Source organism: Neolamprologus multifasciatus, chromosome 23 (genome assembly GCF_963576455.1).
Source record: "Neolamprologus multifasciatus chromosome 23, fNeoMul1.2, whole genome shotgun sequence".
Lineage (NCBI taxonomy): Eukaryota > Metazoa > Chordata > Actinopteri > Cichliformes > Cichlidae > Neolamprologus > Neolamprologus multifasciatus.
This window is the reverse complement of record NC_140460.1, coordinates 736,093-758,123: the sequence shown is the minus strand read 5'-3', so window position 1 is coordinate 758,123 and position 22,031 is coordinate 736,093. Positions and strand designations below refer to the sequence as shown.

Here is a 22,031-nt window from a genome sequence, read left to right as displayed (position 1 = left end):
CAAACATTGTTGTTAAGCACCACTGTGGGAGCAAAAAAGTTGTGTCAGTGCGTGTTAAGTAGCACGCGGTGCGTTCAGCCTCATTGCTTTAGTGGGCCAAAGTCAGCTCATCAGTCACGCCCGGCCCTGCCAAAGTCTTTGCACATACTCACATTCCTGCAAGCCCACGAACACACGCTTAACGGTGCACACAGCGAGGCAGAGACACAAGAAGCTAATAGACAGAAAAATTAGTCTCACACACACAGTGGTCATCATTTGGCTCAGAGCTGTAAAACAGGATCTCTTCCCGCCATAAGTAACGATTAGGAGAAGGCTGGAGGGCGGGGCGAGGAAAACGTGCCTTTGACCCGTCTGGCAGAAGCACAGATGTGCAGTAAAATCTGTGCGTTGGCTATGAAGTCATGCTCCTCAGGGGCGTGGAAGTGAAGTGACTTCCTGTCACACTTCCCGAGCCGGGGTTACCCACGGCAACGGCCACAGGACCAGTTTACTGACAACTTTACAGCTCAGTGATTGGTTGATGGAAAAGGTGCTAAAACGGCGGAGCGTGTGACCGTGCAAGAACGTCCGCTGGCCTCTGTGGCTGCAGTAATCAGGGTCAAAGGTCAAACAACTTTATGGGCAGAGATGAGTCAGTTTGCCAAAGCGATCGAGGGTCATGTTGTAACTTGAGATCAAACATGAAGTTATAATCCTGCCAAAGCTTTCCTGACAGCTTCTCCTCCAGAAAGAAATGAACGAGTGATGAAGAAGAGCGTGCACAGAGGTCTGAATCAACTGGTAGGAGTTTGCATGTTCTTGTTGCTCCTCTTTGGAGAATCCAGCTTTGCCCCACAGTCATGAATCATTTGTGAACCAGCTGTAGGTGTAAGCGTGTCTCTGTCCACAGTGGATCCTGCTTTCACAGTCAGTGGTTGAACTGCTGCTTTCTGAGCGAGCAGACGAGAAAGCAGAGCCTGTGTGATTCCAAAATAAAGGCTGCTGCAGGAATCAGGCCTGCGTGGAATGAAAGCAGGAATTATTTTAAGTCAGCAGATAAGAAACGTTCTTAATCTTCAAAAAAGCTCTCAGCTGGAAGAAACTGGCTTTGTTTAGAAAATGTCACCTGAGCTGTAAAAAGGCTGTAACTTTGTTGACGTGTGATTTAAAAGAAACCGTCTTCATATGAGCTGTGGGGTCGCTGTTCCTCTGACAAGCTTCCAGCTGGTGACCCAATCAAAGAGAGGTCTGGTGTTGTATCTCTGTCCATAGTCGGTTATTAGGTTTGACTTGTTGAGCAAATTCTGCAGTTTAAAACGCTTTTTAACCCCAGCAGTCTCACAGGGCTCATCTACTCTGTGTGGCTGTCGTCCCAAATATGCAAACTCCCAAATTCAGCTTTGGCCAGAGTCCATCAGTTAACAGGATAATTCAGTGCAGTTGGAAACAAATTGCAGCTCTATGGAATTCCATTTTTAAATGCCAATTTCTCCGCCTTAATTATACGGCCCACTTCTAGCACCCCGGTCTCCAGAGTTATAGATAGTGTTTTTATGTTTCACGTCTTGCCTGTGGAACGCAGAGGTTTACACGAATTAGCAGCACAGTTGTGACTTCCTTCACGTGACGTGTCTGTGATGACTGTCCACACAGATGGCCGTGATATTTTTTAAATTCCTGGAATCTTGTGTTTGCCAGGAAACGAGGCCAGGCAGGATTTGGGAAACGTACACATGTCCAGAAGAAGGAATGTTGAATGTGTGTGAAAGCAGGCTGATCGAATAAATGAGTCACATTTATCGATAACCAGAAAGTACGTGTCACTTCCAGACAAGTCGCCCTTGTTAGCAGCCGAGCTCTGGCAGAGCAGCTGTGCTGGGTGTCTTTAATTAACCGTAATTACAGAATCGTTACCAGAGCTGATGCTGAGAAACAGCTGTCTCTGAGCTCTGGGGCTGGAGAGACGCAGATTTGATCAAGTCTCAGTCAGACATGGGTCATGTTTACATGATTATGTTTACATGGCTTAAAGAGCCACTATAGTCACATCTTTGTCTGACCTTTAAACTGCTCTCAGGTGACTGCCATGCTTTAACCAGCATTACAGTTTTTCTGGCTCATTTCTTTCAGCTTTGTTGAAGTTCACAGCTCCTGCATACAAAACATGCAAACCATGAAATCATTTGTTAAAATTACGGGTGGGCGATATAAACGATATACGATAGAAACGATATAAATTTGGCCAACGACAGATTTTGACTATATCGCTCTATCGCGATAGCGCATGTTGATGATGTCATCAAGCTGCGCCTGTTTTGGTCGAAAGCATCGCAGCGGCTAAAATCATTATCATCTGCAGATTATGGCGGGCGACAGTCACAGCAAAGAGATGAAGCACTTTTGAAATACGGAGAAAGCCAAAAACTGCGCTTTATCGAGTGGAAAAAAAGTTAGCGTTCATCCTCCAGCTTCACTGTGCTAATGCTATGCTAACATAGCTGTGTCGCTAGCAATCACGTGGCACAACATTATATACCAGGTAGTCCAACTTCAGTAACCCTGCAAACGTCACTGCTGTTTAGTTTTCTGTCTTCATTTATGTTGGAAGTGACAGCAGAGCTGTACGTTTGAATTAGTTTCAAAAATCTCTCAGAACATGGTATGAAATGTGTAGGTGTAAACTAGCGAGCTAACTTCCTGTTAACTAACTCCGTTAAATTTAATAAATTCTGTTTTCATGGATGTTAAACTTAATTGTTACACCTGGTAAAGCAGCAACGCTGATGATTTTATTAAAGATGAAAGAATTTAGACCGTTTTTAGCTCTCAGTGTTCGTTTGACTTTGGGACCTGAATCTGACGGAGTTTTGGACCCAGATTACTCCGTGAAGCTCCTCACTACGGCAGCCGTAATGCTCTGACAATCCATCAAGCAGTGCAGCTTACCAAAGTTAGACTAAAACATTTTTTAACAGATTTCTGCAGCCAAAATCGGTTCGAGGTCAGTAAGCACAACCAGAATTCATACATAAGGCACTCTCTCGATTTTTGAGAAAATTTAAGGATTTTAAGTCCTTATAGTGTGGAAAATACGTTATACAGAAGAAAAGAATATATCACGATATATATCGTTACCGCACGTGCTTCAAATTATATCGTGATATGAATTTTAGGCCATATTGCCCAGCCCTAGTTAAAATGACGTTTTTGCTTCAATGAATAAGTCAGTGCCACTAAAATGACAAATTCCTTTGACACTGTGCAAACGTAGGTAACCCAAATATTTAGATATTTTCTCTGAATGATCGAAGCTTTTACAGGATTTCCTGCATAATTACTTTTTTGATGATTTTTATGAGGAGAAATGACGACTATATATTAGCAAAAGTGACTCACTTTTCGATGCTGATGTCAAGAGTGCAGGTTTTCTTAGAGAACGAGCAGCCTATACCAGCTGCCCCAGGGCAACAGGTGGGGTACACCTGCCTGTTTCAGGGATAACACAGAGAGACAGACAACGAGTTAACCAAACCCCACTAACTGCATGTCCTTGGACTTTGGGAGGAACCCGGAAAGCATGAGGGGAGAAGATGGAAACGTCCCACAGAAAGATCCTCCCAAAGGTGGTTGCAACAAGCGCTAACCACCACGTGTCCGCGCTAACCACCACGTGTCCACGCTGCCCCGAAACTATCAACAGGAACAATGAAAAATTTACACGCTTATGTTTATTTTATTTATATAGCACATTTCATTACAACAGTAGCATTGGCCAGAGTGCTGCACACAGATACAAATTACACAGTAAAAGGACTTAAAACATTGATACAAAGTAACAACAAGAGTTGTTACTGATTCGAAGGATTTCAAACAGCTCAACTGCGTCTCAGGAGTTTTGTGCCAAAGCAACTGAGAAAAACTGTAACAGCTCCAGATTGTGGCACTGGTGTTGCAACCAGTGTGTGCTGTCTTTAATAAGAAGCAAAGCTGGAACCCACACAGGCAGATTTAGAGACTTATTGAGTAAATGATCCTGTAGTTATTCTGTCATGGAGGATATGTCTGAGTGTGTTTCATGGGAAACTGAGGTTGACTCGGCAGTAAAAACAGAAAAAGCATCCAAAGACAGTGATTTACGATACAGCTTGTCCCTGGTCAGTCACGTCTGTGCTAAAGAACCAGCACGATCATTCAGGCTTGAAACCAACATCATCCATGAAAGGAAAGAGTGCAGGCTTTGAAACCAGCCGCTCCTCTGCAGTTTCATCTTGCACAGAAGTGAGTCTCTGTGCTGTTTGGTGTAAAGTTTAAAAGTGCAAATAAAACAAAAGAGCTGTTCTTATTAACCCAACAACTGATTGATGACTCGAGGTACAGAACTAAACAAAAGTTGAGGAGGGTTATTTCCTGGAGCTCAAAGACTCCTTTGTGGTCGGAGCTGCTTTGAGAGCATCTTGTGCAACCTTTGTTTTCACTGCATCACGGGGACTTGTCACAGGTCTCTGGGGTGTTTGTAAATCAGGACACAACATAGCTATAAAGCACCTCAGTTTTCCATCACACTCCCGCTCAGCTCCAACACACACTCACACGCGAGCCTCGACTTCCTGTGTTTCTCAGATTCTCGTAAAAAACACCCAGATGTGCGCAGCTTACCGACGATACAACCAGAACACAGAAGCGCATTGTGCTGCCACAACCCTGCACCCCTGCTTCTTTGACACACACAGCCTCCCAATCATGTTGCTCTGCACGTGCAGCTTCCCATGCACGGGTCATTGGAGCAGACCATCTCTTTCCACCTGCAGGAGATGGAGTGTCATGAGGAGAAGCTATCCAATGAGATCATCTTCTGTGTCCAAATGTGGTCGTTCCTCTCCTCCTGCTCCTTCAGATGAGCTCCTGCAACAGAGAAAGCTCGTGACATGAAAGCGTACCTCCAGTGTCTCTCTGTTATCCTCCTGAGGATGATGAGCAGACAGAGAGCCTCACACTCCTGTTAGCCAAAGTCTTCCTGCTCTTCTTGGACCTATTTAAAAACATGTTTTTGTGAGGACCCTGAGTTCAGGGGGTTTTCTTCACGGTTTGTTTCATGGTGGGGAAAATTGTAATCACTGACTGCAGTCATTATTTATGATTCACATGACTGCTTGTATTGCTGGCCTTGCAGACAGTTGCTGTAATCTTCCATCTTGAAGGAAGGCGAGGTTGAAAGCTGGGAGCAAAGCCGTACCCGACTCCCTAAAGGATGAACAAGAAGAACGTTGATAGACAGAGGCAGCCCACTAGTACACTGACCTGTAAACGCAGGCTCCTCCAGAGTCCAAACTATTTGCTTTAATTTATCACCGTGTGTTGCTACGAGGAGCCGTCCAGACAGAACGAGCTTCTGCCAGGTCTGTGCACGGAGCCTGCCAGGAGCTGCACGTGAGAAAGCGAACTGGGACTTCTAGATGCATTCAATCTATGGAACAAATGAGAGCTTTGTGAACCATTCCCGTGAAAAATACCTCGCCTTTTTCCAAAACGGCACAGGATCCAAGGATTCGTGCCGTTGTGCTTTGACTCATGTACACTAAACTTGTTGCTGCGCGAGTTTCCAGTAAGGCAGAAATCTCAAAATGAAAAGCCACCTCACAGCGTATTCCTTCATTATGATTCACACAAGGCATAGTTAGTGTGTTTGGGTACAGTCAGAGTAAGTGGGTGGATTATAGTGGCTGAAATACCTCCTGTTGGCAAGTGTGCAAACTCAGAAAGTCTCATTAGACAAAGTCAGCTCTGGGGAAGCTCAGTCATTTCCCCTCTGCTGCAGAGCGCTGCATGCCAGAAATGTTAAAGAGAGACAGACGCGCACAGACAGATGGAGGGAAGAGAGAGGAAATTAATGTTGAACTTAAGGTTTAGATAAAAACAGAAGAGCATGAAAGGCTCAGAGTTTATAGGGGAAGGAGGACTAGAGGACAATAAAATCAACTTTCGAGGCCCAATGAAGACGGTCAGGCTCTCTGCACGTCGGTGTCTCTGCTTTGCTACGTTCAGGCAGAAGCTGCCAGGAACGCCAATTAGCTGCTCTTAAGGAAGTGAGATTGTCACATTGAGCCTCTCAACCAAAGCAGTCTGACAGCCTGGAAGCTTTTTACAGAGACGCCACTTATGGCTCTTTTTTCGCACTCTTCTTCACACCCGGTTGGCTTTTGTTCTTCTTCTTTGCTTCCTGTGCGCTCTTCTCTTTGCTCCCTTCCCTCAGTTTTCTTTTCAGTAAATTCCTGACTGGCTGTAGCCTTCAGCTGGCCTGACATATCGCCTAACCCCAGCCCGTATGATTAGCTCCGGATTTGTAGCTTGGGGTGTTTTTGAACAGTGCATGTTAATCTGAACCCTCCACACATGTGTAAACTACCGACACGTGTAAAATCCATATTTAATTAAAATGCAGATGTTGAGACGGAGCTGCTGACGGGCCTTTCCTCTCTCTTACAGTTCAGTCCTGTAATGTCAGGTGTATGAACGGAGGCAGCTGCACCGAGGACTCCTGCTCGTGCACGAAAGGATACACCGGCAACCACTGTGGACAACGTGAGTGCAAAACTGCTGAGTCGGCGCGCCTGGGCGCGGGGCGGGGCGCTGTGCATGCACATATGTGTAACTTGCATTAGTGTCTTGTGTGTTTAGAAGAATGTTTGATATTCTTCAAGTCTGCAGAACTTTGGTTTTACACTCGAACCTCATAAGAACAGAAGCGAGGACGTTTGACGTTCACGCCAACAGGCCTGTTGCTGCTGAGCGTACAAGCAGAAGCATTCATTACAAACACAATATGTGGTCGTGACATTTCTATAAGAAACAAAGAATTAAAGCGAGTCTGTATTTCTCACTGGATCCATTTTTCCTGTCTCGGGCAGCTGTGTGTGAGAACGGCTGCCAGAACGGTGGGCGCTGCATCGGGCCCAACAGATGTGCCTGCGTCTACGGTTTCACTGGCCCGCAGTGCGAGAGAGGTGAGCACTCATTCTTACTGCTGTGTTTATGCTGTGTGAACTGATTCTCTTCCTTTGAGGAGGCCTTCAGATATGAATCCCTGCTCGGACTTTGGTGGGAAAACCACGAGGAACAAAGACAGTACCTCCTCTCGTCATGCTTGCTGTGGTTGAACGTGTTGTATGATATGATAATCTGTGTGCCTGCTTTTTGTTTCACGCCCAAAGACGCTGTTGAGATGATATGGGTAAATTAAGGTATTGTTTGTACACCTGCATTGATTCTCAGCAGCTACTTTAACACTGTAACAGAGTAAAATGGCTAAAAACTGAAAACAAGAGCTTTGTGTGTATTTGGCGTTTTATAATTCGAGCGGACCTCTTGGATTGGAGGAGCGATCTGTGTTTCGTCAATGCCCTTCATACCCACGCACATGCACTAATGTTAGGGAAGATATCAAACCAGGAAAGCTTTGATGTTGTGACTGAGTGTTGCTATCAGCAGAGCTGGTGAGACCTCAGGCTCTTCTGAGGTGACTTCATAGCTCAGACAGACAGCGGGTGTTTGTCCTGTGAACCGTATCCTGTGGTATGTGTGCTGTGGGGAGTGATGGCAGGGAAGTAAGTCCCACGGGCCACAGAAAGCTCGCCGTGGTCGATTTCTTAATTCCCAGTCGTGTCGTTACAGATGCTTTCTGTCACGTTACCTTTTGTTGACCTTCATCATCCACTTTTGTCTTTCTTCCTCCCATCTGCTGTTGGCCAGGATAACTTCTCATCCTTCTTGTGTGTGTGTGTGTGTGTGTGTGTGTGTGTGGGTATTAACATCTTCATGGGGACCAAAAATTGGTAGTTTACTATACTTGTGGGGACAAACTGCCAAAATCCTGGGTCCCCACAAGTTTGAAGCATTTTTGAGACTCAAAACGTGGTTTTGGTGTCAGGGTTACAATTAGGTTATGGTTAGGTTTAGGGCAGGGGTCAGGGTTAGGCATTCATTTTTGATGGTTGGGGTAAGCGGCTAGGGAAAGCATTATGTCAATGAGATGTCCCTACAAGGATATAAATACAAACGTGTGTGTGTGTGTGGCTTCTTTTGGACGACCCGTCAACTTGATCAGATCCTTTAAACACTTTTCCGACCGTGTTGAAAGTCTTGGTTCCTGTTTTCTTAGAGACTACAACACCGTCAGTGCTGAGTTTGTCAGCACAACATCTGGTCATAAAGACCCCCCCACACCAAAACAACCCCACAGCACTAAGAAAGGAAAGTTTCCTTATGGACTCGTCATGTTTCCTGATGAGAAGTGGGACACGGTAGGAAATCAGAGCAGGAGAAAGAGGGGCGATGGAGGAGAAGAGGATGGGTGGGCCGGGGTGAGAAGATGGACTCCCCAGCTGTGTACACACAGGCTGTTGGGGGTGGGGGGTAAATGTTTTCCTTGTTAAAGGAGTCGGGGGACCGACGCACTTTAAGGAAATCACAAGAGAAAAGCTTACAAGTGTTTTGGTGCCTTGTAGCTGCTTCAGATTGAAAGTAATAGTAATAGTAAAAGTAATAGAGTAACAGGGAATCTTATTAGTACGAGACATGAAGAGTGAAGCTGGGATGAAGGTTGAAGTTCAGGTATTAGAGTTTACATTAATTTTTAACTTCCTTTGTAAACCCTTAAAGCAAAATGACTTCATATATATATATATGTGTGTATTTGTGTGTATTTGTGTGAGTCCATGCATCCATGAGCTGTCGAGTGGCGATGGCAGCAGGATAAACATCTCATGTTGTTGACCCCAGCAACACGTTCCAGCACCTCCTGGGGGGAGCCTGAGGCGTTCCCACGCCAGACGAATAAATAATCGCTCCACAGGGTTGTGGATCTACCCCAGGGTCTCCTCCCAGTTGGGCGTGTCCGGAAAACTTCCAAAGGGATGCGCCTAAGATGCATCCTAACTACTAAAACTAAAACTACCTCCTTTGATACTGAGCAGCAGCGGTTGTCCTCCATGACACCAGGTTGATGATGGATGGGGCAGTGTTGTCACACTGACCGTAACAATAATTTAAAGTCCGAAAACTTTCCTGCAAGTCTGAGCAGTAATTTTTTAATTGAGTTTGGCCTGAAAAGGCCACAGTGTCCCTGGTGTGCGCTCGCCATGAGGCTGCATGCGGTTTTAGAGTTTGTGTAACTGAGGCCATGAGTCAGTAGATTTACTGTGTGATGCAGTGAGACTGCTGATGAGCTGTGATTATGAAGGGAGTGAAAGTCAACCAGTATGGGTGAACGCCGTGTGTGACGGGCTCATGGGAAGCCCCGGCGGGCGTGGGAGCGTGAGCTCGTGCAGCTATGTGCGAACAGCCTACGCTCGAGGTCTGGGGATCATCTGCACAGTCGCCTGTGTACCCATATATCTGTCCGAGCAGGGAAACCTGCAGCGTCATGTGAGTTAATGTTTGGCTATAACGTCGATGAGCTTGACATGAACACACAACGTTAACCGTGTGGTCATCCTTTGTGTTCACACATGATGCACAGTAAGAACGAGCTGAGTCTGAAACTTTGTGCCTCCTCTGTTCCAGGTCTGGTCCAGTCTGTCGGTCTCTGCAGACCTATAAAGGCTCAAACGCCAGTTTGTCTCCAGCCCAAATATAATAAGAATCACAGAGGAGCAATTTTGTACATCAGCGAGTGTTGACGTCATTTGAGGTGCTGGAATTGTAGGAAGTTGTGCTATTTCTGTTCTATTGATTCTGGATAAGAGCGGACAGAACATGGCTGGACAGGATGGCTGCACCGCTGGGCGTGTGGGGGCGCTGGAGCAGGCACGGGGGGAAAATATCCCCCGGTGACAGTTTAGCGAGAGTCAGCCACTTTGGAGCCCGGCTAAGTTTGACCTGCAGAAAGCCTTTTAATGGTGCATTTTTACTTCTGCAGTAAAAGATAAAATAAATCGAACCACTAAGGAGCAAATATCAGCCAAGAGGCCAGAAAACTGCTAAAAATGTGCAAACTCTGTGAACTCTGGCGTAACCAATCCTGTCCTTCATCCAGATACTTTTTATGGTTACATGTTCTGAGTGAACTCATCCTGTATTTATTAAACATAATTAGGACTGTCACGTTTCACTAGCTGTTTTAGTGTCTGCTTTCATGGGGGCGCTAGATGTAACGATCCATCTCATTCATATCAGCATTTAAGTATCGCTGCTCCGTAGTGGTGGGCGGGGGCCGCCTCTGATTGGCTAGTTGAAAAATGGACCGATTTAGTTTTGCTCCAGACTCTACAAAGACTCTTCCACTGCTGAGGAAGGAGAGCGGCTCATGAATGGCAGCTGTTGATGCAGATTAGAGCCCACTTGACTGACTCTGGCAGCAGCTCTGTTTGCATTCATGAGACTGAGGATTATTGTTCCACTGTTAGACAAGTTTCCTAAAGCAGACTCAAATACTGTAGCTGCAGAAGTCCAAACACATTGTACAGTACAATGGGCGCGATATAGAAACAATAACAGGAAGTGCAGCATCCACAGCCTCTCCTGGATACTGGCTGTGTGAGCTGTGCCTTTACACACTTGAGGCAAAAGGCTATCAGATCTTGAACGCTGAGGGCTTATCTCTCCCTCTGCCATTCTCCCACAGTTGTTGGCCTTTCTTGTGTGTGTTCAACATTTAGTCACGTTTGAGCGGCTGCTTCTTCAGTGTGGAAGAAATGAAAGGAGCAGGCTCCTTAAAGAATCATTACGGCTAAAGGAAAAGAGCGATTTCAGGCCTGTTGATAATGGCACTGATAAGACTAACAGAGACTGCTATGGTTGGCCGGGAGACACGGACAGACATGCTCACAATCACACGCATGCAAACAAACAAGCCCACACATTTGAATCATTTATTTACATCCACATCAGCAGAAGGACACACAAACAAAACGCTGCAATCAGAAATTCCACAAGACCCGCCAGACGTGTGCTCCACACACACACACACACACACACACACACACACACACACACACACACACACACACACACACACACACACACACAGCTGGTTTTCATATCTCTGTGGGGACATCTAATTGGCATAAGGCTTTCCCTAGCCGCTTACCCTAACCATCAAAAATGAACGCCTAACCATAACCATAACCTAATTGTAACCCTGACACTACAACCTCATTTTGAGTCCCAAAAATGTCTTCAGACTCGTGGGGACGGGCACTTTGGTCCCTACCAGTATCCGGTCGTTCACTCTGACGTCACTAGCCGTGTCTGGGCCTAAACTCCGCTGCAGGTCCATATATCAAACGATCACTATGGCATTACTGAGAGTTAAAAACTGTCCAAAGTCTTTCATCTTTAATAAAATGATCAGCGTTCTGCTCTACCAGGTGTAACAATTGAGTTTAACATCCGGGCATCCGTGAAAACGGAAGTTATGACATTTAACGGAGTTAGAAGTTAGCAGGAAGTTAGCTCGCTAGCTTAAATACAATATAGCATGTCCTGACTGCGGGGTTTTGGAAACAAATTCAAACGTACAGCTCTGTTATCACTTCCAACATAAATGAAGACAGAAAACTAAACAGCAGTGACGTTTGCAGGGTTACTTAGGTTTGGCTAGCTGGTATATAATGATGTGCTACGTGACCGCTAGCGACACAGCTATGTTAGCATAGCATAAACAAGCTAACTTTTTTTCACTCGATAAAAGTTAACGTGAGTGTTCTCGGTGGTCAGGAACAAATGTAATCGCATGGCAGGATGCTGTAAAAGGACCAAACTTCAGCCAGGAGAACAACTGAGATAATCCATCCACAATACGAGGTTAGTCATTCATATACTGCTGCATGGGCTGGGCTGTAGTTACATCATAAGGTTTTAAAAACTGAGCTTAAATATATGATTAGCGGTAATAAAAGCCGAGGGAGGTCAACAGTGATCACTGACTGTTTTAGGAGCTTTTTGAGATTAAATAGAAGAAAATACAAAACATTAAACATGTTAACAACACAAAAGCATATTAAACGCAGACTACTTTAGGAAGTAGGATTCGTCACGTCATCACTTAACGACTGGATAGTAAACATCCAAAGTTTGGTCCCCACAAAGATATGTAAACACGCGCACATACACATTCAAAGGCTTTTGTATACACGCTTTATTCATTTGACTTGTTGAACTCCTGTCATAGGCAAGTATGTATAAATAATAATAGCCTGATTTCCATGAAAAAAAACCTACTGGGTTTCTTATTTTCCCAGACTTTGCCTCCTGGGAGTTTTATAAATACTTCAGCGATTATTAATGAGTCTGAAATGAGATTTTTTTTCTTCCCTTGTGCCATTTCTCTTCCCCTCTCTTTCCCCCCAGTGCTCAGGCCTGTGCCCTCTTCATCTCTGTGATCCTATAGTTGGAGACAGTTGGTGGGAAAATGTTTGCCTAGAGTGCTTTAAGTCCCAGACAGGATTTACTAATAAAACAAGATCATATGTGAAAGCTTGCACTCTGTTAACAGTGTTTGATGGCTGACTGTATAAGCCAACAGAGGTGGAAGTGCAACAGTCACATTAAGCAGACTCTGAGCTAATAGACGGACACACTGCTGGTGACAAACTGAAGCAAGTTCACGAGCCGTCCTAACAGGAGAGTAAAGTAAAGTGAGTGAACGTAGCATCCGTAGCATGTGTGGATGAAACAGGAGATTTCAGAGTCCCTTGGTACTGGATTTAGGAGTAAGGAGTGAGGACAGCAGGATGTTTTTATCTGTTCATCTTTCTGAGCTTTAATTAGATGAAATTGCTTCCAAATGTTGTCAGCCAGACATGTTCAGGATTTTCTCTCCCGTCCAAACCAGTGCTCATGCTTTCATGTGTCTACTAAACGTACATGTATACACCGATGACATCACGCTCTGACACACATGTTGGACTCTCGGCTGAATGCTTGAGGCTATTTTTTTGTTTCCAAATTCGACAAACAAAACCCTGAACACATGGCTCGCACACACACACACACACACACACACACACACACACACACACACACACACACACAGGAGAGCTCTATTCACCGGTACTCTTTCCAGCTAAGCTGTGATTGCTGCTCCAGTCTTGGCTAAACGCTGCAGCTCGTGCAGATGTTGTGTTTTCCATCATGTACACAGACAAGCAGACACATTCTTGTGCGTTAATGTGTGTCAGAGACAGACAACAGTGGGGCATTGCTTGAGAAAGAATGTGCATGCATAGATATTTAATTTAGCACACACGAATACGCTGATGAACTTGGCCACTGCGTTTGGCTATGCAGTGTTGTTCGATGATTCGAGCGTGAGAGAGTCGATTTAGTTTTGATGCAGGGACAAAATTAAACACAGGAGGCTGGAAGACTTTTATTTTTTATTTGGATTTTCTTCCTTTTGTTTCTTTTTTAATGTCAATTTAAACAGTTTGGTTTTAACGGGTAAAGCAGTCGGAATATGTTTGCTTTTCTTATCTGTCTTTCAACTCGCTGTGTGTGTGTGTGTGTGTGTGTGAAGCTATTCTTCTATGTCACAGTTGTTCAGAAACCAGTATTTTTGACAAAGTGTTATTAGTTAGACCTTTATCATTGATTGCACTGGATTTATTGACAAAAATGTAAATGATAAATTCCCAGCAGCTTTATTCTTTTTCTGTTTTATTCATTTTTAATCTGGAATTAAATGTGCATTTTCTGTTGTGCACAGAGGCGTTTGCACGCATCGTGTTGCTTTAGAGCTAACCATGAGAAAAATGCATCACATACAGTCGGCCATGTGACACCAGGTCACGTGAAGATGAAAGCTCAAAGAGCAGATGAGGGAGGCGAGCAGGAAGCCGACTAGAGTGAAAGACAAACAGAGCTAAAGTAGACAAAGAGAAACGAAGACAGATGGGTGAGAGTTGCAAACTGCTGCGTGCTCAGTTTGACCTACTTTCTGCTCTTTTTTTTTTGCCTCTCCTACTTTTTGGCCCATTCTCTGTCATCCCCTTTCATACGGCACAAGGAACGAATAAGGGCAATAAGACTGGAGAATGACAGCCACCACTTCTCCAATCCTCCAATCTTTCATCTCGTTTTGTCCTTCAGAGCTGAGCGGGCAGCTCTCTGTCTCAACCATACAGTTAGCCTTTCATTTCATAGTTAGTCAATCTAACAATCTGCTTCTTTTTCTCTCGTACTTTTCTTTTAATGAAGGCTATATTAAGTTTGGCGCCACTGCAGAGAACTTAATAGGCTTTCTCCCACAAGAGAAGCAATCATTAGGCTGTGACTGAGGGGACGAACATCGTGTTGCTGAAATGGTTTCAGCGTGAGCTCACCGAGTCTGCGAAGTGCAGTTAACAAGATTATGCATTTAGACTGGCAGGCAGCAGTGCAGCACGAGAGTAATCATTGCTTTTCTGGTGCAATTATTTTTGCCGGTGTTACCATGTGTGTGTAGTCTAGAAAAATACATGCATGTCCAAAAACAAAGGCAAAAAGCTGCACGAGTCAGCCTGACGTCTGCGATGCTCGTGTTCATTTCAAACACAACATTAGTGTCGGTCATTAGCAGCAATGTGTTTTTGCACAGCCAAAATAAAAGGCATTGTCCCCACGATAGATTACAGAAGTGTTCAAAGGCCCTTTCATTTCTTCTGTGGTGGTTATTTAGCTGGTTGAGTCATAGCTGTGACGGAAATTATAAGCTGCACTGTTTAGCCTGCTGTCAGCTCCTGGTTAAAGAGCTGAAACGTGCTTCAGTTTGTCCGCTGAATGTGGTTCTAATAGAAGCAGAAGTTGTTCTTATCAGATTGCCAAATTCCTGCTGAGTGAAACCGCTTTTACAGCCTGATGTAAGCAAATTTAATAAGCTAATGTTTGAAATCTTGAAATCTGAACCTGTTTTAGTGGAACCAAGCCTCCTGTTGTTTATCGAAAGTCTTGGACTCCTAAACTTGTCTCCTCTTGTTTTTAAGCCAGTGCTCGATACGTTTAAAGAAACTAAACTGCAGGCGTGTGTTTGAAAGGCAAGTCATCAAAATGTTGCACCAAAATGTAGTAAACAAAGAGAAGCAGGAAGAAGTGAAAAGACTTGCAGGAAACATACCTCCTCCATTTAGAAATGTCTCATTAGTGTACTGTGTGGTTTCATTTAATCCTGCACCAGATGTGCTGCAGGAAATGAATCACTGCTTAATCAATGAAGTATTAGGTCAGCCACCAATTAACCAAGGATTGATCTCACTGTTGAACTGCAGACTACAGGACGGGGCCATGCTTCACCCAGGTGAACAACCAGATGTGTCAGGGCCAGCTCAGTGGAATCGTCTGCACCAAAACTCTGTGCTGCGCTACCATTGGCCGAGCGTGGGGCCACCCCTGCGAGCAGTGTCCTGCCCAGCCCCACCCCTGCAGACGAGGCTTCATACCCAACATCCGCACTGGAGCCTGCCAAGGTCAGCCCTCGCTCTCTCTCTTCTTGTATACACACCTGGCAGAACGTCTTCACCGCTTCATGTTAACAGAGATGAAAAAGGACGCACGTAATAACACACGCACGCACGCAGACGCACACACAGCACGATAAACATCCAAACCATCACTTTATCCATCATCGTCTCAGCTGTACAACATCCTCAGACTAGTGATAACAGCACACAGCGTGTTTACATGTACACAGGAGTCCGGATACGAGCTTAATTTAGCTGAAGCTGTCCGTGCGGTGACGCCGCACGTGTAACGGGCCACGAACGGTAAAGGACAGGAGTCGACCGACACGTCGTTTGGTTGTTTTGAACTATTTGCTCCAAATGTGTGACATGCTGAGGAAATAAAGCCTCAGCCTGTCAGTTTATTAGTTGCACAGTCCTAATGGGAAAAACTTTGAGGAAAGTTCAAACACCGTTTTGTTTTTTTCCAAATGAAAGCGATTTGTCCTGATAGTGAACCAGATTTGGTGCATCCACAACCTAATAAGCTACGACGGCTTCAGTGAAACAGGAAGTTTCATTTTATTAGAATATATGAAGGATCATTAACCACTTAGAGGCAGCTCCATTATGTAAAAGGAGGATCTTTTAAACATGATGGCTCAACAACACGTGAAGGTTTGTTTTCTAGTGAGGTACTAAATGCATGTAGTGAGAACAAAATGAATGAAATGAGGCTTTTATTTTGGCTAATGCACGAGCTGTATACAAGGAGGGACGCACAAAAGGGAACACAACCAAACAATTCAATTCAATTCAATTCAATTCAATTCAATTCAATTCAATTCAATTCAATTCAATTCAATTCAATTCAATTCAATTCAATTTTATTTATATAGCGCCAAATCACAACAAAAGTCGCCTCAAGGCGCTTCATAGATACAGAGAAAAACCCAACAATCATATGACCCCCTATGAGCAGCACTTTGGCGACAGTGGGAAGGAAAAACTCCCTTTTAACAGGAAGAAACCTCCAGCAGAACCAGGCTCAGGGAGGGGCGGGGCCATCTGCTGTGATTGGTTGGGGTGAGAGAAGGAAGACAGGATAAAGACATGCTGTGGAAGAGAGACAGAGGTTAATAACAGATATGATTCAATGCAGAGAGGTCTGTTAACACATAGTGAGTGAGAAAGGTGACTGGAAAGGAAAAACTCAATGCATCATGGGAATCCCCCGGCAGCCTACATCTATTGCAGCATAACTAAGGGAGGATTCAGGGTCACCTGGTCCAGCCCTAACTATATGCTTTAGCAAAAAGGAAAGTTTGAAGCCTAATCTTGAAAGTAGAGATAGTGTCTGTCTCCTGAATCCAAACTGGAAGCTGGTTCCACAGAAGAGGGGCCTGAAAACTGAAGGCTCTCCCTCCCATTCTACTTTTAAATACTCTAGGAACAACAAGTAGGCCTGCAGAGCGAGAGCGAAGTGCTCTAATAGGGTGACAGGGTGACAACCTGACAGCGACACACACGAGGGAGCAGAATACACGTGAAAACCATCAATGCAAGGTGACGCAGTTACAAACACAGAGGAACAACAGCAAACGAAGCTTCAAACAGGAAGTAGACCAGAAGTGAATACCAAACACAGAGATTCATGCTAAACATCATATAAAGACAGGAAAACACTGGAGAAGCTGGAATAACAAACAGAATCAAAACACAGACAGAAACAAACTCTGAGACATTTCAAACTAAAAGTCCAATTCACCAATCCCAGGGTTAGGATCCGCTCACAGCCACAGCGAGACAAAGAGCAAAGAATCTGCACAGAGGATGGAGCCTTATTTAGGGAACGGGAATGTCTTCAGCTTTCAATGAAAGCAAACTGCTTCCACCGAGAGCTGCACCCTCACAAAGCATCCACATGTATCCCTTTGACATTACTGCTCTTTAACACATGCAGTGTAGACACAACACAGAGATAAAATCAGGCGAGCAGAGCGACAGTAACATGAACGGAGAGTCCCCCTCTTTGATCGACACCCCCTCAGATAAAACCAGACTCCCTCTGCGTGCATGTCTTATAACCTGAGGCCTTCTCCATGTATGCCTCATGTGGAGGTCACTGCACAATGATCACAGTCAGGCCCTTTGTTGCTTCATCCTGCTGGGACAGTGTAGACTAGAATTTAAATATATATTTAAATTTAATATAATTTAGTGCTAAACTCAGCTAAAGCCTTAAACCTAATAACTGACAGGATGCATGTAGATGCTTGTTGTTTAGCTGCAGCTTTATTTCTTTACAGCTTCAACCAGCTGTGTGCAGATGCAGTTTTTGCTAGTTTCGCCTCTGTCAGGTGACGTAGTGCAGCGGTCTCCAACCTTTTTTATGCCACGGACCGGTTTATGCCCGACAATATTTTCATGGACCGGCCTTTAAGGTGTTGCGGATAAATACAACAGAATAAAACTAGTACCGGTACCGAAAAAAAGAAGATTTATTCATAACACACGTGAAAAGACCCAGGAAAACCGAGTAAATGATAAAAACGATAACAAAATAACACTGAAAACCGATAAAAAGCCTGAAAACTATACATTTCACACCTGAGCCTCAACTCTCACGGCCCGGTACCAAACGACTCACGGACCGGTACCGGTCCGAGGCCCGGGGGTTGGGGACCGCTGACATAGTGCATCGCTTGTAGAGCAGAGCAAGGCCCAGAAAGTCCAGAAGTGTCAGAGTGCAGGTAGATGCTTACGGTAAGTATTCAGCTTTATTTTAGATTTATAGGCCTAGTGTGTCTGATGAGATGGTAATTCCACAGTTCACTCATCTACACGTATAATTGTCTTATTTATGGGGTAACTGGCAAATGTAAAGGATGTGGAACCAGTCATTGATTTCCATCGAGCTCCTCAGCCTCCTTTCTTTTGTTGCCAGGTTGCTCATGTGTCACTGACTCCTCTCCAGGAGTCTGTCTGTGCTTCCATCTCTCTCAGAATATCTGTTTCTGTCTTTTTCTTGTCTTTGACTCACTCACACACTAAAGATACCTCATGGCCAGAGCGCCAGGAGCAGCGTCTGTCTGGCAGCAGCACAAAGCACACATGACTCTGAATCCAAATGTAAGGACTGAGCTCCAGGCTCCGCGTCAGGATGTTGGCCAGTAGCTTTCTTTCTCAGCCTGAGCCACGGAGAGCTCATTAACAGTAGATCTGAAACTGTTTCCCATTAAAGCAGCACTGTATGCAGATTTATTCATGTTGCTCAGTGTTTTTGAGGGGTTAGCCACTCACGGTGCTCTGACTCTACTTAGCGTCGGCCCCAGACAACATCAGAGGTATTCCCATTTGTATGTTTTTATGTTGAAAGGAGTACGCCCACTGACATGTTCCCAATACTGGTAAAAGTGACTCACATTGAATGCTGGGAAAATGTACATTTAAAAAGCCATTTCCTGTTCAGGCAGGAGCTGAAGCGGGTCTTTCTGGATGTGGTCTCAGACTCTGCAGCCGCTGCCAAGTCAGTGCCTGTTTTAACTCATTCGCTTAGCAGAAAGAAAAACCAGAGGAGAGTTACAGCGAGAGAGTATTTGAGACACAAAAAGATCCTTTGAGCCGTCATTCACTGATACCATGAACGCTGCATCTTGCAGATTTCATCTTTATAAGACGCTGTGCCTCCCAAACTTTGGGGACTCCAGTAATCACTACAACCTTTGTTCTCGTGTGCGTTTGCTTGTCGTTCATTTCAGTGTCTTTGCTTCCTTTTTGTAGATGTGGACGAGTGCCAGGCAGTGCCAGGGCTGTGCTCTGGGGGCAACTGCATCAATACCGTCGGCTCTTATGAATGTAAATGCCCTGCTGGCCACCGCCAGAGCGAAACCACCCACAAATGTGAAGGTAAGTAAGTAAGAGTTAAGAATATTTTAGAACGACTGTATGAAAAAATCTGCATAAATAAAGTGAGCAGCGAGTAAGTCGGATGAGTTCCCGTCTATCTTTCTTAAGCGTTCTTGAGCAAGGCATTGTTTTCCTCCTGAGTTCATGGTGCTAATCTGCATCTACTGGCTACAGATAATATAATACATTACAGATAATTTTACAGTGAGGCAGTCGAGACTTTACGATAACTCCGGGTTTGCTGGGACAAACCTCCACAGGCGCTTTAAAAGTGTGTCCAAAGTTAAAGTAGTCCTGACATGTGCACATAAAAACACACTGAAGCACGTGCACGCACACAAGCTCACATTACAGCGTGTTGATTGGAATTTAAACGATGCCCAGGCTAAACAGTCGGATCGTTAGCGAGGCGGGGGTTGTGTCTGTTGGACCGAAGCCGATTCGTAGTCGTCTGAGAGGATTACAGAAACAGTTTGAGCCAGATGATTTTACTCTGCTGAACAAGACCGCGGGTCAGCGTGTGAATCATTGTCCTGCTTTATGAGCAGCAGCAGATACCAGAAGAACACAACTGCTTATATTTGCCCACCTTCACATTCATGAGAGGCAGTTACCGTCACGCACAAAAAGTAATTTATGTCTCCGTGAACGGAGCGGGAAATGGGGCGGATGAGTCACAGACGTGATTTTAGCGAAGCGCCAGCTCAGCTCAGGATTTACAGTGAGAAGAGAAGGAGCTTGAATTTATTGAAGCAGGATGTATGAAACACCTGAGGCAGGGGTGGGAACTCCAGGCCTCGAGGGCCGGTGTCCTGCAGGGTTTAGATCTCACCCTGGATCAACACACCTGAATCACATGATCAGTTCATTCCCAGGCCTCTGGAGAACGTCAGGACATGTTGAGGAGGTTGTTTAAATCAGCTGTGTTGGATCAAGGACGCATCAAAAACCTGCAGGACACCGGCCCTCAAGGCCTGGAGTTGGACACCCCTGTTCAGGTTTATGAAGGTGGACACAAAAAACCCCATAATCTTAGATTTAGCAACTCTTTGTAACCTTTTTGTCACCAACTGTTGACAGTTATCATATCTCCCCATGGCCTGTTAGACTGGGATTTGGCCCGTGGGGAATATGTGGTGTAGCAGTGCAGCCTGGGTAAAATAATCACACAACTGAAAATGTGTCTAATGAACTCCAGTAGTTGTGACTTGTGACCTATAAGCAGATGATCATCTTAAATTTGAATTAACATCTACTACCCTTGATTTAGCCTGATACTGACCATGAACACCACAGCCTGCTCTGCACCCGTCCCAACAGGATGCATCACTGCAACCTTTCACCTCATTTTAGGGTTTATTCTACGGTTGTAGGGTTGGGTAACCCTAACCCCACGTATTTTATCTTTATTTATCTTATTCTTATTTCCTTTTGTTGCTCCCTGTCCGTCCGTGTCACACACTTACATTCTTGCTAGCTTCTGTACCTCTAGCTTGTGGACGTGTTGTGGGTCCAGCTGCACAGAAACTGTTTGTATGTTTTGTGATATTTGTTGAGCTGTTTGAAAAATGTGAAACTACCTGCTGGTTAGAAATACGCGCTTATCCTCTGTACTTCTGGCTGGAGCCTTGAACCAGATGCTAAAGTTTCACGACCACAACTTTATTGACATCTGCAGCATGAACGCAGCGATGAGAAGAGAAAAGGAGCCGAGTGTAAACTGTGGTACTGGTCAAAGCACCACAAGAGTTCCCACCAAATATTTCCCATTTTAAAATCAGATCATAGAAAGCATAGATGACCACCAAGACACAATGTAATCTGATTACTCAGACCTCTCATTGATGTGGCCTGGGAGACATTTGATCAGATATTTATTGTGAAAGCAGCCTGCTGCTTGTCTGGCAACAGCCTGCCTGAGACTTTGGGACTGAAGCAGTAACAGAATATGAGTAAGATCATAATAAAAGCAGGTGACAGAAATTAAATCGGTTTTATCCTCAGAAAAAAGCTGAAATAAGGCGTGTCGTGTGAAACAAACGACTACTTTTGGTCTTATTATGAAATTATTTTGAAATTTGGTTGAAAAACGAGCCCTCGTGTTGTTTTGTTGTTTTCATTATTTATATTGCCGTTCGTTTGTTTGACTCATGCAGAGTGAAGGAGTAAGAGTTTAGTGTTTGCAAAGCTTGTAAAAAACAAAAGGACAATTGTGGCGTAGAGCTGGGCGATATATCGAGTTTTTAAAAAATATCGATATATTTTTATACGAGATATAAGATGTGACAATATCCTTTATATCGATATAGTCTATGTTACGTTATAATTATACTTGTGGAGCCGCAAATTTGCCTCTCTTTCGTCCACTTTTCTCTTTACACAACGTTACTCGGCCTCGCCTCTCCTTCACTGAACACAACTCCCCCTCCTCCCCCATCGCTTCACCTGCAGGCAGAGACAAGATGGACACGGCAAATCTCCGTTAACGAGTTACTGCGCATCGCCCCGTGTGTGGGGCTGGACGCCATCAATGTGTTAGCTAGCTAACCACGCTAACGAGCTAACCACGCTAACGCCATGCAGCCCAGAGGCGCTGCACAGCCTAAAATCCTTTCATTTTCTCAAAAGCTGACAGCGCGCCTTATGTATGAATTCTGGTTGTGCTTGATGGCCGCGAACCGATTTTATGTGGTACACAGCGCTCAGCAATCTGTCAAAAAATGTTTTAGT

General features: G+C 44.7%; 1 protein-coding gene across 4 annotated transcripts in view; it reads left to right on the top strand.

Moving 5' to 3' along the window:
- The window catches only part of fbn3 (fibrillin 3), a 77,423-nt gene that overhangs the window by 16,613 nt on the left and 38,779 nt on the right, over nucleotides 1-22,031 (top strand). For 3 of the 4 annotated variants that reach the window (XM_085152893.1, XM_085152889.1, XM_085152892.1), the window contains exons 4-7: nucleotides 6,466-6,561; nucleotides 6,888-6,983; nucleotides 15,222-15,419; nucleotides 19,176-19,301. In XM_085152893.1, coding sequence (XP_085009019.1) covers nucleotides 6,466-6,561; nucleotides 6,888-6,983; nucleotides 15,222-15,419; nucleotides 19,176-19,301 — 516 coding nt within the window. Of the gene's footprint in view, nucleotides 1-6,465; nucleotides 6,562-6,887; nucleotides 6,984-10,958; nucleotides 11,782-15,221; nucleotides 15,420-19,175; nucleotides 19,302-22,031 lie in introns of those variants that run through there. The other variant, XM_085152894.1, reaches the window with a different exon arrangement.